General features: G+C 41.7%; 1 protein-coding gene across 9 annotated transcripts in view; it reads right to left on the bottom strand.

Annotated features, from left to right (window-relative positions):
• entr1 (endosome associated trafficking regulator 1) overlaps positions 1 to 19,381 on the bottom strand; it is a 32,138-nt gene that overhangs the window by 495 nt on the left and 12,262 nt on the right. For 2 of the 9 annotated variants that reach the window (XM_048985803.1, XM_048985859.1), the window contains exons 3-6: positions 17,831 to 18,214; positions 17,542 to 17,615; positions 17,288 to 17,399; positions 7,929 to 7,991 (exon numbers count right to left, since the gene is read on the bottom strand). In XM_048985803.1, the coding sequence (XP_048841760.1) occupies positions 7,929 to 7,991; positions 17,288 to 17,399; positions 17,542 to 17,615; positions 17,831 to 18,214 (633 nt within the window). Of the gene's footprint in view, positions 1 to 4; positions 6,893 to 7,407; positions 7,446 to 7,928; positions 7,992 to 10,812; positions 11,312 to 15,329; positions 15,353 to 17,287; positions 17,400 to 17,541; positions 17,616 to 17,830; positions 18,215 to 19,381 lie in introns of those variants that run through there. The other 7 variants (XM_048985840.1, XM_048985849.1, XM_048985824.1 and 4 more) reach the window with 7 other exon arrangements.

Below are 19,381 nucleotides of genomic sequence, written 5' to 3'. Positions count from 1 at the left end.
ATTTTGACTTTAACTTACTTCTACAGCTTTATGACCTTAAAACAGCATGGCAAGTATTAAAATCTATAATTCAGAACACATTTACCTTATTTTCACACAACTTTATAATTATCTCTGTCTTGCCATTTTCCCCTATTGTCATGGCAAACAAAAACAAGGCAGATTCTGGCCAAAAAGGGACAAGGCAAGCTGGCTTTTCCCTCGATAACAATAAAACTAGTTTTTTTATTATAAGGTAGTAACAGTGTTTTAAATAACAATAAACAAAAATGATTAGGGTTAGCCTAGCTTAAACAAATTGGTACTCCTATAACTAGTTTTATAGAATTTTATGAAAATACAGTTAGATAAGCTGACATAGCTGTAGAGTTCTGGAATGTCAGACTACTAGTTCTCTGCCAAAAAATTGTCTGAACTTATTTTATTTTACATTTACTGCACTCCATTTGATGCATTTGTCTCCCATCATAATTTTAATAGTAGCGTGCTTATGAAATGAAGCTTGGTGGAGATGAAACAGCCAAACAGCCAGTTCAAAAGCAATTACTATCACATGAGATTGTTGCAACTACTTCTGACTTTGTACATTCATGCAATTTTTGTTAAACCTTACTTTTTATACAACATTTTTGTATGACAACGTTTTTTGCACTAATCATACTACAAAATATTGGCTAGTTTAATTCTAGTGAGTGAGCTAGGATTTCCAGCAGTACACAGTCATAGATTTTACAATAAACTCATGAAATGTAAAAGAGAGAGGAATGCATATTTTCTGGGCAGGTGCAAAAAACATGTTAAAAGTCATTGGATGACATCCCGAGGGAAAACAAGACACCAAGGGATCTATTCTCCAATGCACACAAATCAAAGTTTGTAGCTGTGTGTTTTGTTTTACTTAAGCATATTCTACCATTGACTTAAGTCTGGGTTTTATGCATGTTTAAGCAAGATGCACACTTTGGATGGAGAAATACCAAAGTATGGGCATGTTGCATGTAAATGATTCTAACATGCATTCTGCCACTGACAAACATGCTTTTAATTGCATTTTTTTCTACACGCTCTGCAGGGCTGTATTAAATCAAGCAGCTGTACATGGCCAAACACAATACTGTATTTTGGAAATTATATAACAAAACTAAGCATTTCACATTTATTTTACATATAGAAATACATGTTACAGCTCAAATACACGGGACTCAATCATATAACTACGAGGGGCGTTCAATAATTTATCTACCTGAGTATGAAAGAAAAGAGTTTCAAAAAAATTATGATTTTATTTTTCAATATAGTCCATTGATAACTCCATATACTTCATCCACCTTTCCTGCAATGACCTTAACCCCTCTGAAAAAGAATCTTCTGTTTGACCTTCAAACGAGGACGTCACAGCTGCCTTGATGTCTTCATAATTTGAAAATCGTTGTCACAGAGGGATTTCTTCAAAATTAAGAATAGGAAATAATCTGAGGGAGTCAGGTCAGGACTGTAGGGTGGATAGTTCAGCTATTGGAACCCACAGTTTTGGATGGCAGCCTGTGATTGATGTGACATGTGATCCGGCGCATTGTCATGAAGAAGCTGCACACCTGCTGTGAGTTTTCTTTGTCTTTTTGCCTTGATTGAGTCCCAAAAAGTGATCATTGTGTTCTCATAACTCTCTCCAGTTATAGTTGTCTTATGTGGCATGAACTCCAGGAGCAAAAGTCCTTCAATATCCCAGAAGACAGCTGCCATGACTTTGCCTGCAGATGTTTCTGCCTTGAACCTTCAGCTGTTCGGGGAACCTTAAGTCATCTGTCTAACAAAATTAAATCCTCAACTTTTATGCACATTTCTGTGGAAGATGTTTCCACTGGCCGTCCAGTGTGAGGGTCATCTTCAATGGACTCTCTACCCCACTGAAACTGCTTGCTCCAAAATTTTACTTGGTAGGATGATGGGGCAGACTCACCATAAACTGCAATCATGAGTTCATAGATCTCCTTTGGCTTCTTCCATTCTTTTGTGAGAAACTTTATCACTGATTATTGCTCCAAATCTAGCATTTTCTTACTTAATTCGTATGAGGACTCTTTGGACATCCTGTCTCTTGAAATGTTAGACTGCCACTGAGCCACAACTGTGGATGAGTAACCTTAAGACATGTGACAACATGCCCAGACTTGTTTCAACATGCTTGCTCCTTTCTTTCATACCCAGGTAGATAAATTATTGAACGCCCCTCGTATATAAGACAACTGACATTTGTATATTTATTATGAATATAAGTTAATAGAACAGACAGTGTCACTATTTACAGAATTTTATTGATTTTTTTCAAAATAAAGTATAGCTCTTTAGAATGCTTAATTACAGTACTTTACAAATTAAATTGCTGAACTATGTATAATTCAAATATGCTGTAATATTGTAGCATTGTATTGTGCATGTCCCAGCATGCCTCACAAGCTTGTGTATATAGCCATGTGTATGTCTTGTATATAGCCCCTGTTTGTATTTATTACTGAAGGTACTTCTTGTGCTGTGTATTTTATGCTTGCGCCCTTACTGTAACTGTGGTTGTACACAGTTCTTGCCTGATCCTCACGTGGCTTAGCCATTGTGTAATTACCCACCATGTATGTGCCTTAACGTCCTTAGTGTAACTTCCCCATGTTTCCCTGTCATTCATGCCTTTCATGTCATTGTCGTTTCTTGCGGGACCCTTTTAAAGACTAACATAAAGAACAACTTCATATCGGTCCATCTCTCGTCATTTTCATTCGTCACTGCCATGATTCCTCTGTCTGTTCAGCGTTTCAATGCAGTACATTACTGTACGTAAAATATAGCTTATTGAAGTTTCGCCATTGTATCTCGGTGGCTAGTTTTTGACAGTTCATCATAAGCTTTGATGAGTCAATATTTGTCGTAGAGAAAAAATTATTTCCGTCATGTTTTCTGTGCATGTAGAATTAGCTTTGTAGGCTTATCAAAGTAAAATAATAAAAAAAGAATGAGTATAGTTTTCATTTTTACCCTATGTTGTCATGTATTAAAAGACATAAAATGAACACTGTAAGCAGACTACTTGAGTAGAACTAAGTGAATTTTTTAAACAGTATTTGTATAGGAATTATTCTGTCCCAAGCTTTTTGATCCATATAAGCAGTTGATCACTATAACCGTGATCATTATAAGTAGTAATTGTATAACAAAATAGTATATAGATCAACACTGTCTATGAATGCCATGATCTATGAACACATGCATAACACATAATGCGTTATATACATGGCTATAGATATAATGCCTGTAGATGTATGAGTCTGGGAAGGATATAAAAAGCTCTCAAAAGAGTTTGGAATCAGCCATTCCACTGTCTGGAAAATAATTTACAAGTGGAGAACATTTAAAACAACTGTTAGCATGGCCAGGTCAGGCTGTCCAAGCAAGTTCAGCCCAAGAGCAGACCACAAGATCCTGAAATAAGTCTCAAATAATCCTAAAATGTCATCACGGGTCATACAGGAAGCTGTAGCCACAGTTGATGCCAAGGTGCATGCATTAGAAAGAGACTGAACAACTGGCATTAAGAACATAAGAAATTTACAAACAAGAGCAGGCCATTCAGCCCATCAAGCTCGTTTGGGGAGAACTTAACAAATAGCTCAGAGTTGTTAAAAACTTATCTAGCTCTGATTTAAAGGAACCCAGGGTTTTAACTTGCACTATATTAGCAGGAAGACTATACCATACTCTGACTATACGCTGTGTAAAGAAGTGCTTCCTCAAATTCATTTTAAAATGTTCTCCCGCTAATTTCCACTTATGGCCACAAGTTCTAGTATTTAAACTAATATTGAAATAGCCATTTGGCTGAACAGCATCCAGACCTGTTAGAATCTTATATACCTGGATCATGTCCCCCTTTAATCTCCTTTGCTCTAGGCTAAACAGATTCAGCTCAGCTAACCTCTCCTCATAAGACATTTCTCTAAGACCAGGAATCATTCTCCTAGCCCTACATTGCACCTTTTCCAAGGCAGCAATGTCATTTTTAAGGTATGGTGACCAAACCTGCACACGATATTCTAGGTGGGGTCTTATCAAGGAATTATATAATCGTAGCATCACCTCCCTTTGACTTAACCCAACATCTTATTGGCCTTTTTTATTGCTGGGGGACATGGAAGCATCAACATACACACCGAGGTCTTTCTCATAATACGCTACTTTTATTTCCGTGGAACCCATAAAATATCTGTACTTTATATTTCTGCTCCCTGCATAAATTACCTTACATTTATCTATGTTAAATTTCATCTGCCAGGTATTAGCCTTCAATGTTAGGAAGGATAACTTTAATGGTATGAGACTGAAACTAGAAACTGTAAACTGGATGGTGTTAAATAGCAAAACGGTTGAAGAGGGATGTGAATTTTTTCAAAGCATATTGTTGCAAGTGCAAGAGGACTTCATACTTGTTTCCAGCAAAATGAAATCTAGGAAACTGCAACCAAGGTGGTTTGCTAAGGAAAGTAAGAATAAAGTCATGAGGAAAAGGGCTCCATACCACAAAATGGAAATTAACTAAGGAGAATGTAAATCTACAGGTTGAGTTAAAAACATTAGACTCGCTAAGAGGAATGTAGAATGGAAGATTGCATTGGAAGCTAAGGATGACATTAAAAGTTTCTTCCAATATTTTAACTCCAAAATAGCTATAAAAGCTGAAATCACTAATCAGCAGGACAGATAGGGCCTTATAATTGAAAATGAAATTGACATAAGTTTAATGATTACACTGGACAACAATTTTTTTTCTGCTTCAGAAATGAAAAGTGATGTTCCTAAAGAAGTTTTTGCTGCTGGATTCAAATTCAAATCTGACTTCAGTTTCTTTCTACCATTTACAGTTTTGAGAAAAATGGAAATTAAATTTTGTATAATCAATCTATAAACAGTAATGTGTTTTCCCCGGCTTGAAACACTGCACAACAATTTTTTTGAAAAGTTTTACTTCCTGGGAAGTTTTTGCTAATTGAGACAAGTACCTGTTCGGTATGCACAAATATAATTTTGGTTTTTCTGCATCACGTAAGAAATCTGGGAAATAGACAGTTAACTCTTTACCAGCAATAACGTATTTAATCGCGTTTATGTTTCTCATATGCTATTAAATTCAACATAATTAGGAGTGTTTTGCTCTTGATTTTCATTTGTATTAAGTGTCAGGTACATCTCATTGCAGTGTTAAACAGTAGTCAGCATAAATATTCGTACCTGGTGACATCAAACATCATTCCAACAGTCTCGAACCCAACTATTTGGCTTTTGCTTTTGACAGATCACCAGATGAGCACAGTTCAAATTCCAGATCAATGTCCCTGCCAGTTCCCTGCATTGTAGTTTCTTCATATGGCTCGTATAAGGTACATTCCTCTGGTGGTTTCAGAATTGGAAGACTGTGGTCATGCGGCATGGGTCTCATTGCTGAAGGCAGATTAGGGTATTCAACTAACTACTTATTTTTGGCAGAGAAACCAGACACATTAGTCAAATATAAGCAACACTCCATAACATGGTCTTTCTGTTCTTGCCATATGATTGGGACAGCAAATGACATTATCTTTCGAGTGCCTCTGAGGCAGGGTCTCAGACACACAGCACCCATTACTTGTCTTGATCACTAATTTTACAGCAGTACAGATGATATGCTTTCTTCACTAGAGCAGTCATTGAGCATCTATGAGGTGCAAACACATATTCACAACAAATATAGCAGAATGTATTGCGGCAGTTAAGACATTGACAAGACATATCGACCGGCACCAATTGTCCTGCAAATGTCTATAGCATCTACCTTACTTGTTTGCTACTGAGGCAAGGCTATATTCTGAAACAATATATACACACTATCAGTTCTATATTAACCCAATGAGCAGCATCTATGTATGCAAGCCAATTTTTTTTACTACTGAGGCAGTGTCAAGGTGTCTCCAGCCTGTCCAGGCATGCCCAGGCTGCAAACTTCCACAGAACAGTTTCCAACCTGCCCTGATTCCATTCTCAGACTGTACAAACATTGTTGATAAGTCTCTTACTGAAATAAATTTTGGACACAAATATGAGGAAAAATACATGACAAAACTGAAGATTTTGATGAAATGGTACGTGATGGGCAAATCTGGATGTGATTTTTGTGATTAGCAGGCAAAAATCTAGAAGGAACACCCAACAATGTTCAAGAAGCAAAAACTTTGTTGTGCAGTGTTATTTTACATTGGTGTTCACAGTAGAGAATATGAGTAACTTGCCACCTTTTATTACAAATACAGCGTCGTCTATGACCAATATATGTACAACTGGGGCTGATGTGGTACTAAGCCTAGCTAAGCTCAAAATAAATAAATTGCAGGGCCCTGATGCCATTTTACCTATAGTTTTTAAAGAGATGAGGGATATTATTAGCCAACCTTTAATTTAAGCATGCTAATCCTGTATAATGCACATATTCAAAAAAGGGGATAGAAGTAATCTAGCACACTGTAGGCCAATCAGTTTAACTTGCATAACAGGAAAAGTAATGGAAGTAAAGCCAAGTGAAAATGATACTGTAGATTAAAATAACATTCTGAGGGATAGCCAACATGGATTTAGGAGAGGTAGATCCTGTTTAACTAATCTACTTGAGTTCTTTGGGGAAGCTGCAAGAAGAATTTATCACAAAAAGGCCTACGATGTGATCTACTTAGCTTTCCAGAAGGCCTTTGATGTTGTCCCCCACAAATGGCTCCTGTTTAAGCTCAAAGCTTCAGGGATTCTAGGAACTGTAGCAGCTTCGATCGAAGACTAGTTAACGGACAGGAAGCAGCAGGAACTTCATAATGTCACAGTGGACCTGCATTCATAGTGGGGTAATGCAGGGTTCAATTTTAGGACCACTATTGTTCCTAATCTACATTAATGATATTGACACCAATATATACAGTACAGTAAACTGGTTAATTTGCAGACGACACCAAGGTGGGTGGTGTAGCAGATACTGAATTAGCAGCAGAGAGGCAATAATGGGATCTTGATTTAATTAGCAACTGGGCTGTTACCTGGCAGATGAAATTTAACATAGATAAATATAAGACAATCCATGCAGGGAGCAGAAATATTTTTAGAAGTACAGATATTTTATGGGTTCCACGGAAAGGTAGCTGATTATGAAAAAGATCTCGGTGTGTATGTTGATGCATCCATGTCTCACTCTCGCCAGTGTGGGGAAGCAATAAAAAGGCCAATAGGATGTTGGGTTACATCTCTAGGTGCATGAGTTTAAGTCAAGGGAGGTGATGCTAAGATTATACATGATTATACTTGATAAGATCCCACCTTGAATGTTGTGAGCAGGTTTGGTCACCATACCTTAAAAAGGACATTGTTGCCTTGGGATTTTTGGTTACCTTTTTAGAGAAAATTGTTTAAAATCATTAAATCAGAACAATTAATTTTTATGTAACTAAAAAGTTAGGGCAATGTCAATTGACCGATACAAAAATCAAACGCTGTATTTTATTGTGACATTTTTTTTCCCTCGAAAAATTCTCATGTTCACAAGAATGGGACTACTATACTTTAGTTTTCAAAATAAAACAGTTTTTAAACAGTTTTTTGACTTGAACGCCTGATGGTAAAATAGACCCATGAGCGCATAGTCTAGTATGTAAGTAGGGGGAATTTTAAAACAGACTGTTTAATGCTTGTCAAACATTGTTGTGAAAGTGTTTCCTATGTTATTATGAAAGAGTTTCCTATGTTATTATTAGTGTGTATTTTTCTTGCTATTTTCCTCCCTTCAATCATTCACTCACAAACTAGAACCAGTATTTACATTCAAGATTCAAGAACTTCCTAACTCATGTTGTTAAAAAAATTGTTAACCCTACCTGTAACTGGAGGAGCTCCTGTGTAAGCTTTGAAACATTATTTTCAGCCTTTATTGCTCGTTTCTGGGAGATGAAAAGAATTAAGATCAAAACACAAAAAAAAAAAAATTAAAAAGATATTTCATTCAAAAAAGTACAATGTGAGGAAACCTGCATGTAAAAACAATGTCTGTATTCTTATAAAACTTATAATGCAATTTATTTACTCATTCAGATTCGTTTTGTAGTAGTCAACAATGCTTTTGACACATCTAAAAACCTTCCCTGAGTTTCATCAAAACTAGAAAACATAAAGATACAATATAACTAAAAACACTACAGCAAAATATTACATACAAACCTTTTTCAAGGATTCAACAGGATTAAAAATGTTTGTCATTTGTAATAGTACTTTGTACTTTTTCCCCACTGCTTCCAGCATCAACAAGACAGCAGTTGTGGTACTTGGGTGTGTCCCCTTTTGTCGGTTTTATTTTATACATATACATTTATTTTATACATCTTTTGTATTTACTTGCATATTATGACAAGGATGCTCTTCTAAAGATTAAACACAAACTACAACATAGTCAGTGGGCAAAAATAGAATCATCTTCTGACAGCTTATTGACTGTGCCCTTGCTTTCTGTTATCAACCCAGCTTATTGTCGATCCCTGCCTGTGCCTTCGCCTCGATCTCACCATTAAAGCCGGCTATAGCTCGCATTTCTGGATCCGTGTTTTCCTGTCCGGCCAAGCACCACAGGATACATTCTTAAATGCTTATTTTTTTTGTTTCAGTTATGTGATTCAACAGCTGAATACACCACAGGGTGGGAAGACAGTAAATGCTCAAAAACAATAAAAAGATCACAAGTGTCATGCCCGGCTCGTCCGCTCCTCGTGTGTGCCACGCCCCCTGATTACCCACGTGTGTTTCCCAGATTGTACCCAGCTGTGTCCATTTGCTTTCAATCAGTCTTGTGTATTTAAGTCCTGGTCTTACCTGTTTGCCTTGTCTGTCATTGATGTTTGTTCGCGTGAGATCCCCGTTGTGGAATAAACCCCAGTTTACCCCGACTTCCGCCTGCTTTCTGCCCGTTCGCCACGCATGATCGCCGCTTTGCCCGCGATCGCGAGCGTTCCCGTGACAGAATGACAGACCACAAAAAGAAGCGGAGGAGAAGGAAGAAGCTCCCAGAAGAGCCGATCTGTCTGGGCGCCTGCTCGCTCTCCAGCCCCTGGCTCCCTCAGGAGGAGGAGGAGCTCGTCCTGGGTCCCGACCTGGGACCATACGGTCTGGGACCCTGCTCCCTGGCGAGGCTCTGGGCTCCGAGCGACGACGAAGAGGACACGCCCTTCGTCTTCCCGGACCTAGAGCCCCTCCCCGCGGAACAGCTGCCACCCCCCGAGAGGTGTGATAACCAGCCCGAGCGGCTGACAACGTGGGGAGGAAGTAGGGCAATGAGGGACGCCATCCCGCGGGTTCCTCGCCCTCTTAAAGGGGCCACGTCCATTTCACCCGCGGTCCTAGCTGACCGATACTTCACCCTCCAGGGGCTTTATTGGAGGGTGATGGGAGAACTGGCCCCACAGGCCCCCCTGGAGGGGGAAAGACTCGCCGCACAGCTGGGGCAGGACTTCGCCTCCTTCACTCCAGACTCCCCTTTCTCAGATCTGGAGAAAATTGCTGAGGACCTCCGGAGGCTGATCAAACTCCGGAGAGCCCCGGCTGCGACTTCCGAGCCGCAGCCCCTGCTGCCCGCGGACCCCTTTCCCGTGCGGCCGTCGCTGCCTGCGCAGCTCCCCCTGCCTGCAGCTCCCGGGCCGGCGCCCCCACTGCAGCAGCCTGCAGCTCCAGGGCAGGCGCCCCCACTGCAGCAGCCTGCAGCTCCAGGGCAGGCGCCCCCACTGCAGCAGCCTGCAGCTCCAGGGCAGGCGCCCCCACTGCAGCAGCCTGCAGCTCCAGGGCAGGCGCCCCCACAACCTCCAGTTCCTGACCGCGATCCAGTTCCTCCCGAGGCGCCCCCTCCGCCTGCAGCAGCTCCCGAGGCGCCCCCTCCGCCTGCAGCAGCTCCCGAGGCGCCCCCTCCGCCTGCAGCAGCTCCCGAGGCGCCCCCTCCGCCTGCAGCCGCTCCTGTCCCTGGCCCCGCTCCTGTCCCTGGCCCCGCTCCTGTCCCTGGCCCCGCTCCTGCGACCCCTTGTCCCTCACCCCGGCAGCGTCGACCCCGACCTAGGGTCGGCCTGTCTGTGTCCCGCAGGGGAAGGGGACACAGACGCAGGACTGGGGTCCCTCCCGCCCTGCCCCCTGGCTCGCCCTGCCTCGCCTGCGCTGGGGCTCGGTTGGCGCCTGCGGGTCCTGGCCCTCCGGGTCGGCTGTCGCCTGCGGGTCCCTCTCCGATGCCTCGTCGCCCTGCCTCGCTCCCCCCTCCGGTGCCTGGTCGGTCGCCGGCGGGCTCCCCGACGGCGGCTCCTCGGTTGCCTGCGAGGCCCCTACCTCCGGCCCTCCACCGGACGTCGCCGCCTGCTGCGGCTCCCCCCTCCTCCGGGCCTTCGCCGTGGGCCCCTCCTGCTCCCTCGTCCCCTTCCCCGGTGCTCCCTCCTGCTCCCTCCCTGGCCCCTCCGCGGGTCCCTCGCCCTGTCTCCTCAGCCCCTTCTCGGTCCGCTCCGGCCTCCCGGCCGCCTGCGGCCCCTCCGGCTGCCTCCCGTCGCCCGCTGGGTCTCCCTCGGGCTTCCCCTAGTTCCCCCTCCTTGTCTCCCTACGCCCCTGCCTTTGTCCCGCCTGTCTCTGCCCCTCTGTTTTCTGCTCGCCCTTTCGTTCCGCCCGTCTCTGTTCCTTGTGCCCCGGTGTACCCGCCTTGCACTCCTGGCCCCTTTGTTCCGGCCGTTCCTTTTGTGTCTCCCTTCCTGGTTTGCCTGTCTGCCTTCCCGACCCTCTGTCAGGTTTTGTCTTTTGTCTTGTCCCTCGCTCTGTTTTGTGCCTCGGTCCTGTTCCCTGTCCTGCGTTGATTCTGTTCTTGTTTTTCAGGTCCTGTTTTGCCTCGTCCCGTCCGTCGCCCCCTTCCTTGGCGCGCCCGGAGTAGCGCGCCTTTGGGGGGGGGTTCTGTCATGCCCGGCTCGTCCGCTCCTCGTGTGTGCCACGCCCCCTGATTACCCACGTGTGTTTCCCAGATTGTACCCAGCTGTGTCCGTTTGCTTTCAATCAGTCTTGTGTATTTAAGTCCTGGTCTTACCTGTTTGCCTTGTCTGTCATTGATGTTTGTTCGCGTGAGATCCCCGTTGTGGAATAAACCCCAGTTTACCCCGACTTCCGCCTGCTTTCTGCCCGTTCGCCACGCATGATCGCCGCTCTGCCCGCGATCGCGAGCGTTCCCGTGACAACAAGCATCTTGGGGGTGTAACTGCTGAGTGACAGAGACACACCAGCGCTCATGTATATATGCTCGCAATGGCATAGACCTCTTGAGTAGGTCATGGTGTAGGCTCAATGCAGAAGTATAATTTACTGTGAAGATGTGTGCATCCCTACAAGGACAATGGTTAACTGGGGTTGAGTGCATCGTTGGTGATGCAGCATATTTTACGCGTCTATTTCAGTTTATATCTTGCTGTAGAAATATGAAAAAAACGCTGACTAAATCCATAATTTGTCTTCTTTTCAAAACGTCCATTGTCAGAAGTATTAAACTTAGACTAAATCGGCAAAAAATTAAACCATGCCACCTTACTTTGTTTTATCTGCATTGGGGGCGTGTAGTACCGCTCTCACCTGAAGATTCTATTGATGCTATTCACATTCCAAATAGCCGCATTTCTGCGTATTCAAATCCGCTACAATTTTATGAACAACGCAATGGTGAAACGCGATCCAGATACATCCCTATCAGCACCATAAAAGGGGGGGGGGGGTGGCCAAGTGTGAATAGCTCATGCATACACATGAAAGCTCCTACATATTCAATGGAAGAAGACCAGAAATAGTGATGAGTTAACTGTTAACTGTAAAAGTTAACTGTAAGGGCGCTTTTCCACCGCACCAGGTACCGTACTTTCGGTACTTCCATAAAGTGCCAAAAGAATGGTACTTCTTTTGTGTTGGTTTTTTTGCTGGTGTAAAAACTGGTACCGGTGCCAAATGACATTATCAGTGCCCGCCCCTGACTGACAACACAGAGCGCAGTGCGATATTTATTTCGCTGTTTGCCAGTCCTATCCCAAAGTACCAAAGAAGTACCCCAACTGATTTGGCACTTTCGGTTGTGGAACTTTCGATACTGGTGCTTGATCAGAAGTCAATGGAAAAGCAAAAGTACTGAGAGTACCGTATCGAAAGTACCATACTTTGTGCGGTGGAAAAGTGCCCTAAGTGGCATGATTTCAAAGTGGAAGCACTGAGGAACAGAAACTCAGCCATAAAATGGCAGTCTATGTAAAGTAACAGAGCGGGGTTGCCGAGTGCTGGGGTGCATAGTACTTAAGTCTATTGGCTGTCTGTTGACTCAGTAACTGCAGTGTTACAAACTTCCTCTGGTATTAACCCCAGCACAAAAACTGTATGCCAGAAGCGTCACAGAATGGACTTTCATGGCTGAGCAGCTGCATGCAAGCCTTACATCACTAAGTACAATGCCAAGCAACAGATATAGTGGTGCAAAGCACACCACCACTAGACTCTGGAGCAGCGAAAATGTGCTCTGTGGAGAGACCAATCACACTTCTCTGTCTGGCAGTCTGATAGATGAATCTGGATTTTGCAGAAACCAGGACAACTTTACCTGCCTGACTGCACTGTGCGAACTATATATTTTTGGTGGAGGAGGGATAATGGTATGGGGTTGTTTTTTAGGGGTTAGGCTAGGCCCCTTAGTTCTAGTGAAGTGAACTCTTAATGCTTCAGCATACCAAGACATTTTGCACAATTCTATGCTTCCAACTTTGTGGGAGCAGTTAGGGGAAGTCCCTTTTCTCACAGCATGACTGTGCCCCAGTGCACAAAGCAAGTTCCATAAAGACATGGTTGGGTGAGTTTGGTGTGGACCAACTTGACTACCCAGCACAGAGCCCTGACCTCAGCCTCATCGAACACCATTGGGATGATCTAGAATGAAGATTGCATGACCGTCATGCCTAACATCTGTGCCAGACCTCACAAAAGCTATTCTGAGGGAATGGACAAAAACTGCTATGTTACGATATTTCAACTTCACGGTGGGCAAATGTTTTTCACTTTCAATACATTATTCTCCAAATTACATGAGACATTAAACAATTAATTATAAAATAAGCCTTGTGCTAATGATTTTGCCCAACTGTATAGGCTAATGTTCTAAGCATGTTTAGGGTAGGCTAGGCTAGTCTATGATGTTGGTTAGGTTAGGTGTACTGTATTAAAATGCATTTTCTCCTTACGATATTTTCTCCCACTTACCCATACATGATTTATGCCAAAATAGACTAATCAGTTGGGCCCAAATGAAAAGACCCCTCCCATTACCATTCAATTACCTTTTCCATAGTTTTCCCAAGTATGAAGTACTACAAGAATTAAAACCAGAACAACTAGACTCAAATATAGCTGCAGGGGGTCAACATTCCATTACATTGTCCATACTCACCATTTCTTAGTTTTACCTTCTATTTAGTACATTTATTCCTATAAATATTAGTGCTGGGAAAATAAACGCGTTAATTTTTGTGATTAATTTGGACATCTTGACGCTTTAAAAAAAATTACTGTGACTGACGCATTATCCTTTTATTATTTCCAGTAACGTACCAAGAATTTGCTCACTTGTCCAATTTTGCTATTAATAATCCCAACTCCGTATCTGCGCTGGATATCACCGGCACGCCACGTGCCTTGTAGGCAGAGCCTGCATATCCGTTATAGCCAAACAAAACTACAGCTTTGTGGACCAAATTGTTTGTCCGTTATAAGTGAAATTCCGTTATATGCAAGTCCGCTATATCTGATGCTTTTTCTGCATGTTCTTAAAGATTTTAAAATTAGGTTAAATCAGCAAAAAATAAACCATGTCACCTTTCTTTGTTTTACCTGCATTGGGGGTATGTAGTGCCGCCCTCACCTTAAGATCGCTATTCGCATTCTAAATAGCTGCATTACCGCGTATTCAAATTGCATTCGCATGGTAATTTCATGAACAACGCAGCAGTGAAATGCGATCCAAATACATCCCCATCAATGGCATAAAAGAGGCATGAATTGCTCATGCATACACATAAGAGCTCATAAATATTCAATGGAAGGAGACCAGAAATAGTGATATGAGTTAGCTTTTTCTTATTTATTTATCCAACTGAATGTTGCAACTACACAATTTAGTCATCTTCATGTAGCCAAGACTGCTTACTATGTACTTTTATGTTTCTGCAAGTGTTCCAAACTGTATTTTGCAATGTCTATACTTTGATGTCAAATTACAAACTTAACAAAAATCTGACATATTTGCAATATACATTAAAATAAAGAAAAGTTTAACGGCAAAACAAATATATAAGAAAAAAATTATTTGCCATGAATTAAGTTTATGATATTTGAAGAAATGTGTGATCATGCTCCAGTCAGTGAAAGTGTGTTTCCTACCCCTAGACCCCATTGGGTTAATGAACAATTGAACAGTGGCATATTGGTACAAAAGCTACAATTTGTTCATTTAATTTGCATATGAAGTGGTTCATATATCTTCTACTTGGCACGTAACCCCTCCCTTTCCATCCTGCCTTATAAATCAGAGACTCACCCGACACCCTAAAGACAGTTCTCTTTTAAGTTTGGCCTGTGTATACCCTGTATATTTCTTTACTTATTATTGCTAGTCTCGATATTCAAAAAGGTTATGTTTGTTTGTGTCTTTAGACAATCTTCGTGTTCTATGTGCCACCCATATAACCATGTTTCACAGAGTATCCCCTATTTCGCCCTTCTCATTTGAGCCATTATATAGATTTGGATAAATATGTACAATATAGCATCTGCCACTAGGGGCAGAGTATATGTGTATGCTACCCCTGCTTAAATCCTCCCATGGTTATCCCAGAGGAATTGTGAAAGTTAAAAAATGTAACCAAGTATCGTAATAGGTCTCCTAACTATTAGAGGTCTTTTCTTTCTTTGTCTCACACCCCCCATCCTTTACATTCCTCAGTTGGCCCCCTTATCTGATTAAGTGGTCCATCAGCACTTATTTTTCCTCTTTCCTATTCTGCGTTAAAAGACTGAATTAATGTGTGTATTATAAATCCTGGAGAGCAGATCATTGGAATAAGTAACACCAACCATAATATGTAGTTTCCAGATGTTTAATTGAAATTGGGATTACAACAAACTAACGGCCATGCCTGTCTAGGGTTAAGATGAACGGTTTCGATGTGAATATGCAGTGTAATGTCTGTACAACTTACCCAAAGTGGCAACATCTGTTGATCTGCAACACAAAATACCTATACTGTATATTGATGCGAGTCAGTAACATACACAATGTAAGAAATAGTTAATTAATTAATATGGATGGTATGAGGTATGAACCTCCAGGCTGGTATGGCATGTTTGGTGTCAAACTGATGGACTCCTGAATTCAAATCTGGTCAGTGTTTATCATGAAATTGTATGGATCAGAAGTTACACCCCTTTAATCAAAATAATCGATAAAGTGGCATCAGTCTAGTCATAAATACCAAAAGGACTGCCACAGACACCCCTCCAAAAGCCCGCTAACTAGATGGCCAGCCATTGGTTCAGGTGTTGGATTCCTGGTCATCCCTAGTCATAAAACCTGGCGCCTCAGGCAGCGTGCGAGAAGCCCTCCAGAAAACCATCAAGATATCGCCAGAACACCACGAAGCTCAGTAGAGAAGCTAGACCTGAAGCCTGCCGGTGAAGGTCTGATACCCAACAGAGGACTGAAACCCCAAGACCAAGCCTTTCACCTTAAAGCTTCACAAGGAGAGAAATGTCATGGGGCTCCACTCCAAGAACCGCTCCAAACGCCACGCCTTCTTGAGTGTCAACGTTCCTTCAGCCTCTGCATCCTATTGCCAAGACCCCCTCCACTCTGCAACCAAGTAAACCAACTTCCATTCATTCTAACAACCTAAACCCTTCTGTTTAATCTGCTTTATAACTTTAAGGTCGTGTTTCCACAAACTGTGCTTGCAGTTTGCAAAAGAACAGTATTTCTTTTTTAAGGTTAACCATTTAAATCTGGTCACTGCAATTACTTGTTCCAATCTGTTTCTTTGTGTTTGTTGATTATGTTAAGTGTCTTATGTTAGTACAGTGTTAGGTAGGAATAGATGCTTGCCTTTTATACAACTTCAGCCTCCATTCATTGAGTGCTCACACTAGTCACTGCCTTTGTGCGAACAGGCTCATAAGCTCTGAAACCTCAAGTTCGTCTGAAATATCGCAACACTCTCTCTCAACTGCCGTGAGAAGAGCTCTGCTACCAATCGTTTACATTATCGGGTGATGTAGCTCAGTGAACAAGTATTCTAAGCCAAGTTACTAAGCGATACTTGTAATTAGTGAATCCCATTTAAGTCTCACATTAACAGACTCACCGGGATTCCGGTTTGGAAGATCCAACCATTCAGCATAACAGTTAGTTAATAATAATCATCAAATAATAAATAAGTGAAGTTTATTTAATTTCCCTACACATGGGTGGAGATATTAATATTACTTGAGCTCATTTTTAATGTTTTAATGTTTTCATGTTTTAAAATCTAAAGTCAACATATCAAAGAACAGTTTATTCCCACCCTATCAATAAAATAACTGAGCAAAAGAAACCCTTTCCAAACAGTACAAACTAATATCAACCGCAGATGCAATAATTTCCATCCCAATAAAGGCACTGGAAGAAGACATCAATTCCAACCAACATTGAATTCTGGAACCAAAAGTGCAGGAACAACTTCAAAATGACTAACAAGACAAATTTACATCTAATACAGAACAAGGTAATTCAAAGAACTCACATAATCCAGCACAGGATGTATAAGGTAAGTCTTACAGAGTCTGACATATGCATACACTGCACGTCAAACACCCAATATGACTATTATCATTCAACCTGGTTCAGCCCTCCTACTCAACATTTTTGGCAAAATTTCATTAACAGAATTTCTCTTACACTGAACTGTAGTGTTCCACTATCTCCATCCCTCTGCTTACATGGAGATCTTTCAATAATTAACACTCCAATCCAATATTCAAAACCCATACTCATTGATTTACCTCATTGCTTGAGTATATTGCCAAGAAAACTGTCCTGCTTAGTTAGACCTATTACGTAATGGTACTTGTGTAGAAATTGCTACACATTTATATGCCCTTGTGAGAAGGAAAAGGCTTGTACCGTCATCTGCTGCAGGTTCCTTTCCACAGAGTGCACCATAGTCTCCAAGTCCTGTGCTTCCTTTTCCTCCTGCACTCTTCGTTTATGCAACTCATCCATCACATGGCGAATCCTGTGGAAGTCACATAATTAATAAGTTTATGTCCACCAACAGCTGGAATTCACCTAGTCCAAGATATGCTTCTGTAGTTGTTAAGTGCAACCATATGATCAGGAGTATAGCGATATGAATTATATACTTCAATCCAATCTACCTGTGATTATCAGCCTCAGACCTTCTCATCAGCTCTTTCACATGTTTCCTCAGTTGTGCATTCTCTTGTCTCAGCTGAAAACGAGCACAAATAAAACTAATGTCTGCCGATCTTCATGCATTTTTTAAAAATAAAGTAATACTGGACATACATTCATCTTCTAAATGCTTAGCCAGTACAAAATTGCAGGATAATTTTTGGGAATGAAAACAAACACTTTCACATATATTCTACCTCTCTATAAAACAAGTTGATCATTTCTCTATTAAAAAGAAAAGAAATAAACTACCTTTTGTAGACTCCAGCTTGAGTTCTTGTTCTGGAACAGGGCATCTTCAGTGGAGATGTCCAAGTCCTCTTCATAGCTTTCTGTGCTCTTCCTAGTCTGGCAGTCATCCTGTAAGTACCTTTCATCAAGCCAAGTAGGCTCAGTTTCCTCCCCCTCATCTGTCACCCGAGAGGATAGTGCTGAAAAACTACTACTTTCCAGTCTGAATTCATGTGCAGCCTCAACAGCAGAGGGCCGGTAGCTTCCACTCCAGTCCTCCAACTCATTGTCCAGAGACTGTGGAATTGGAGTGGGATCACTGAAGAAGGGCTCTTGTTGGTCAATATCAAAGTTTTGTGGAGAGAAGCAGCCCTCTTCTTCCACAAATGCTCCAGCAGAAACCTTCTGCAGACAGAAAAAACAGCCTACTTGAGCCCTCATGTATTATTTATTCATTACATTCAACTCATTACATTATACTCAGGTGTGTTAATTGTATAATAGGTTATATAGCTTTTTCCAGTCACTCTGTTGGCCATGGGATTCAAACCCAAACCTTCATGACACAGACATAAACTACTATACCAGAGAGCTACAAAAATTAAATATAAATGAAACCAATTAGCAACATGCTTTTTCCAATATGAATAATACTATAAATAAGACAAAAATCTACATTATTTAGGATAGTACCTTGGAACTGGCTCTATATGGCATAAATACAGTGTCGTGAAAAAGTATTCATTCCCTTTGAACCTTTCCACATTTTGTCACCTTACAACCACAAACTTTAATGTATTTTATTGGAATTTTATGTTACAGACCAACACAAAGTAGCACATAATTATGAAGTGGAAAGAAAATCATACATGATTTTCTAAATTTTTACAAATGAAAATCTGAAAAGTGTGGCGTGCATTTGTATTCAGCCCCCTTGAGTCAATACTTAGTAGAACCACCTTTCGTTGCAATTACTGCTGCAAATCTTTTGCCGTATGTCTGTACCAGCTTTGCACATCTAGAGACTGCAACTTTTCCCCATTCTTCTTTGCAAAATAGCTCAAGCTCAGTCAGATTGAATGGAGAGTGTCTGTGAATAGCAATTTTCAAGTCATGCCACAAATTCTCAATGGGATTTAGGTCTGAACTTTGAACGGGCTTCCCATTAGCTCTGATCAGCTTCCTGGGCCCTACTGAAGAAAAGCATCCCTACAGCATGATGCTGCCACCACCATGTTTCCCAGTGGGGATGGTGTGATCAGGGGTGATGTACAGTGTTAGTTTTATGCTAAACATAACGTTTTGTATTTAGTGCCAGAGCACCTTCTTCCACATGTTTGCTGTGTCCCCTACATGGCTTGTGGATGGGAACTGCAAATGGGACTTCTTATGGCTTTCTTTCAGAAATGTCTTTCTTCTTGCCACTTTTCTATAAAGGCCAGGTTTGTGGAGTAGACAACTAATAGTTGTCCTGTGGACAGATAATCCCACCTGAGCTGTGGATCTCTGCAGCCTCTCCAGAGTGATGATGGGCCTCTTAGCTGCTTCTCCGATTAGCGCTCTCCTTGGATG

Source organism: Brienomyrus brachyistius, chromosome 2, assembly GCF_023856365.1.
Source record: "Brienomyrus brachyistius isolate T26 chromosome 2, BBRACH_0.4, whole genome shotgun sequence".
NCBI classification, from domain to species: domain Eukaryota; kingdom Metazoa; phylum Chordata; class Actinopteri; order Osteoglossiformes; family Mormyridae; genus Brienomyrus; species Brienomyrus brachyistius.
Note: the sequence above shows the minus strand (reverse complement) of the source record. Positions and strands in the feature narration are given on the sequence as shown.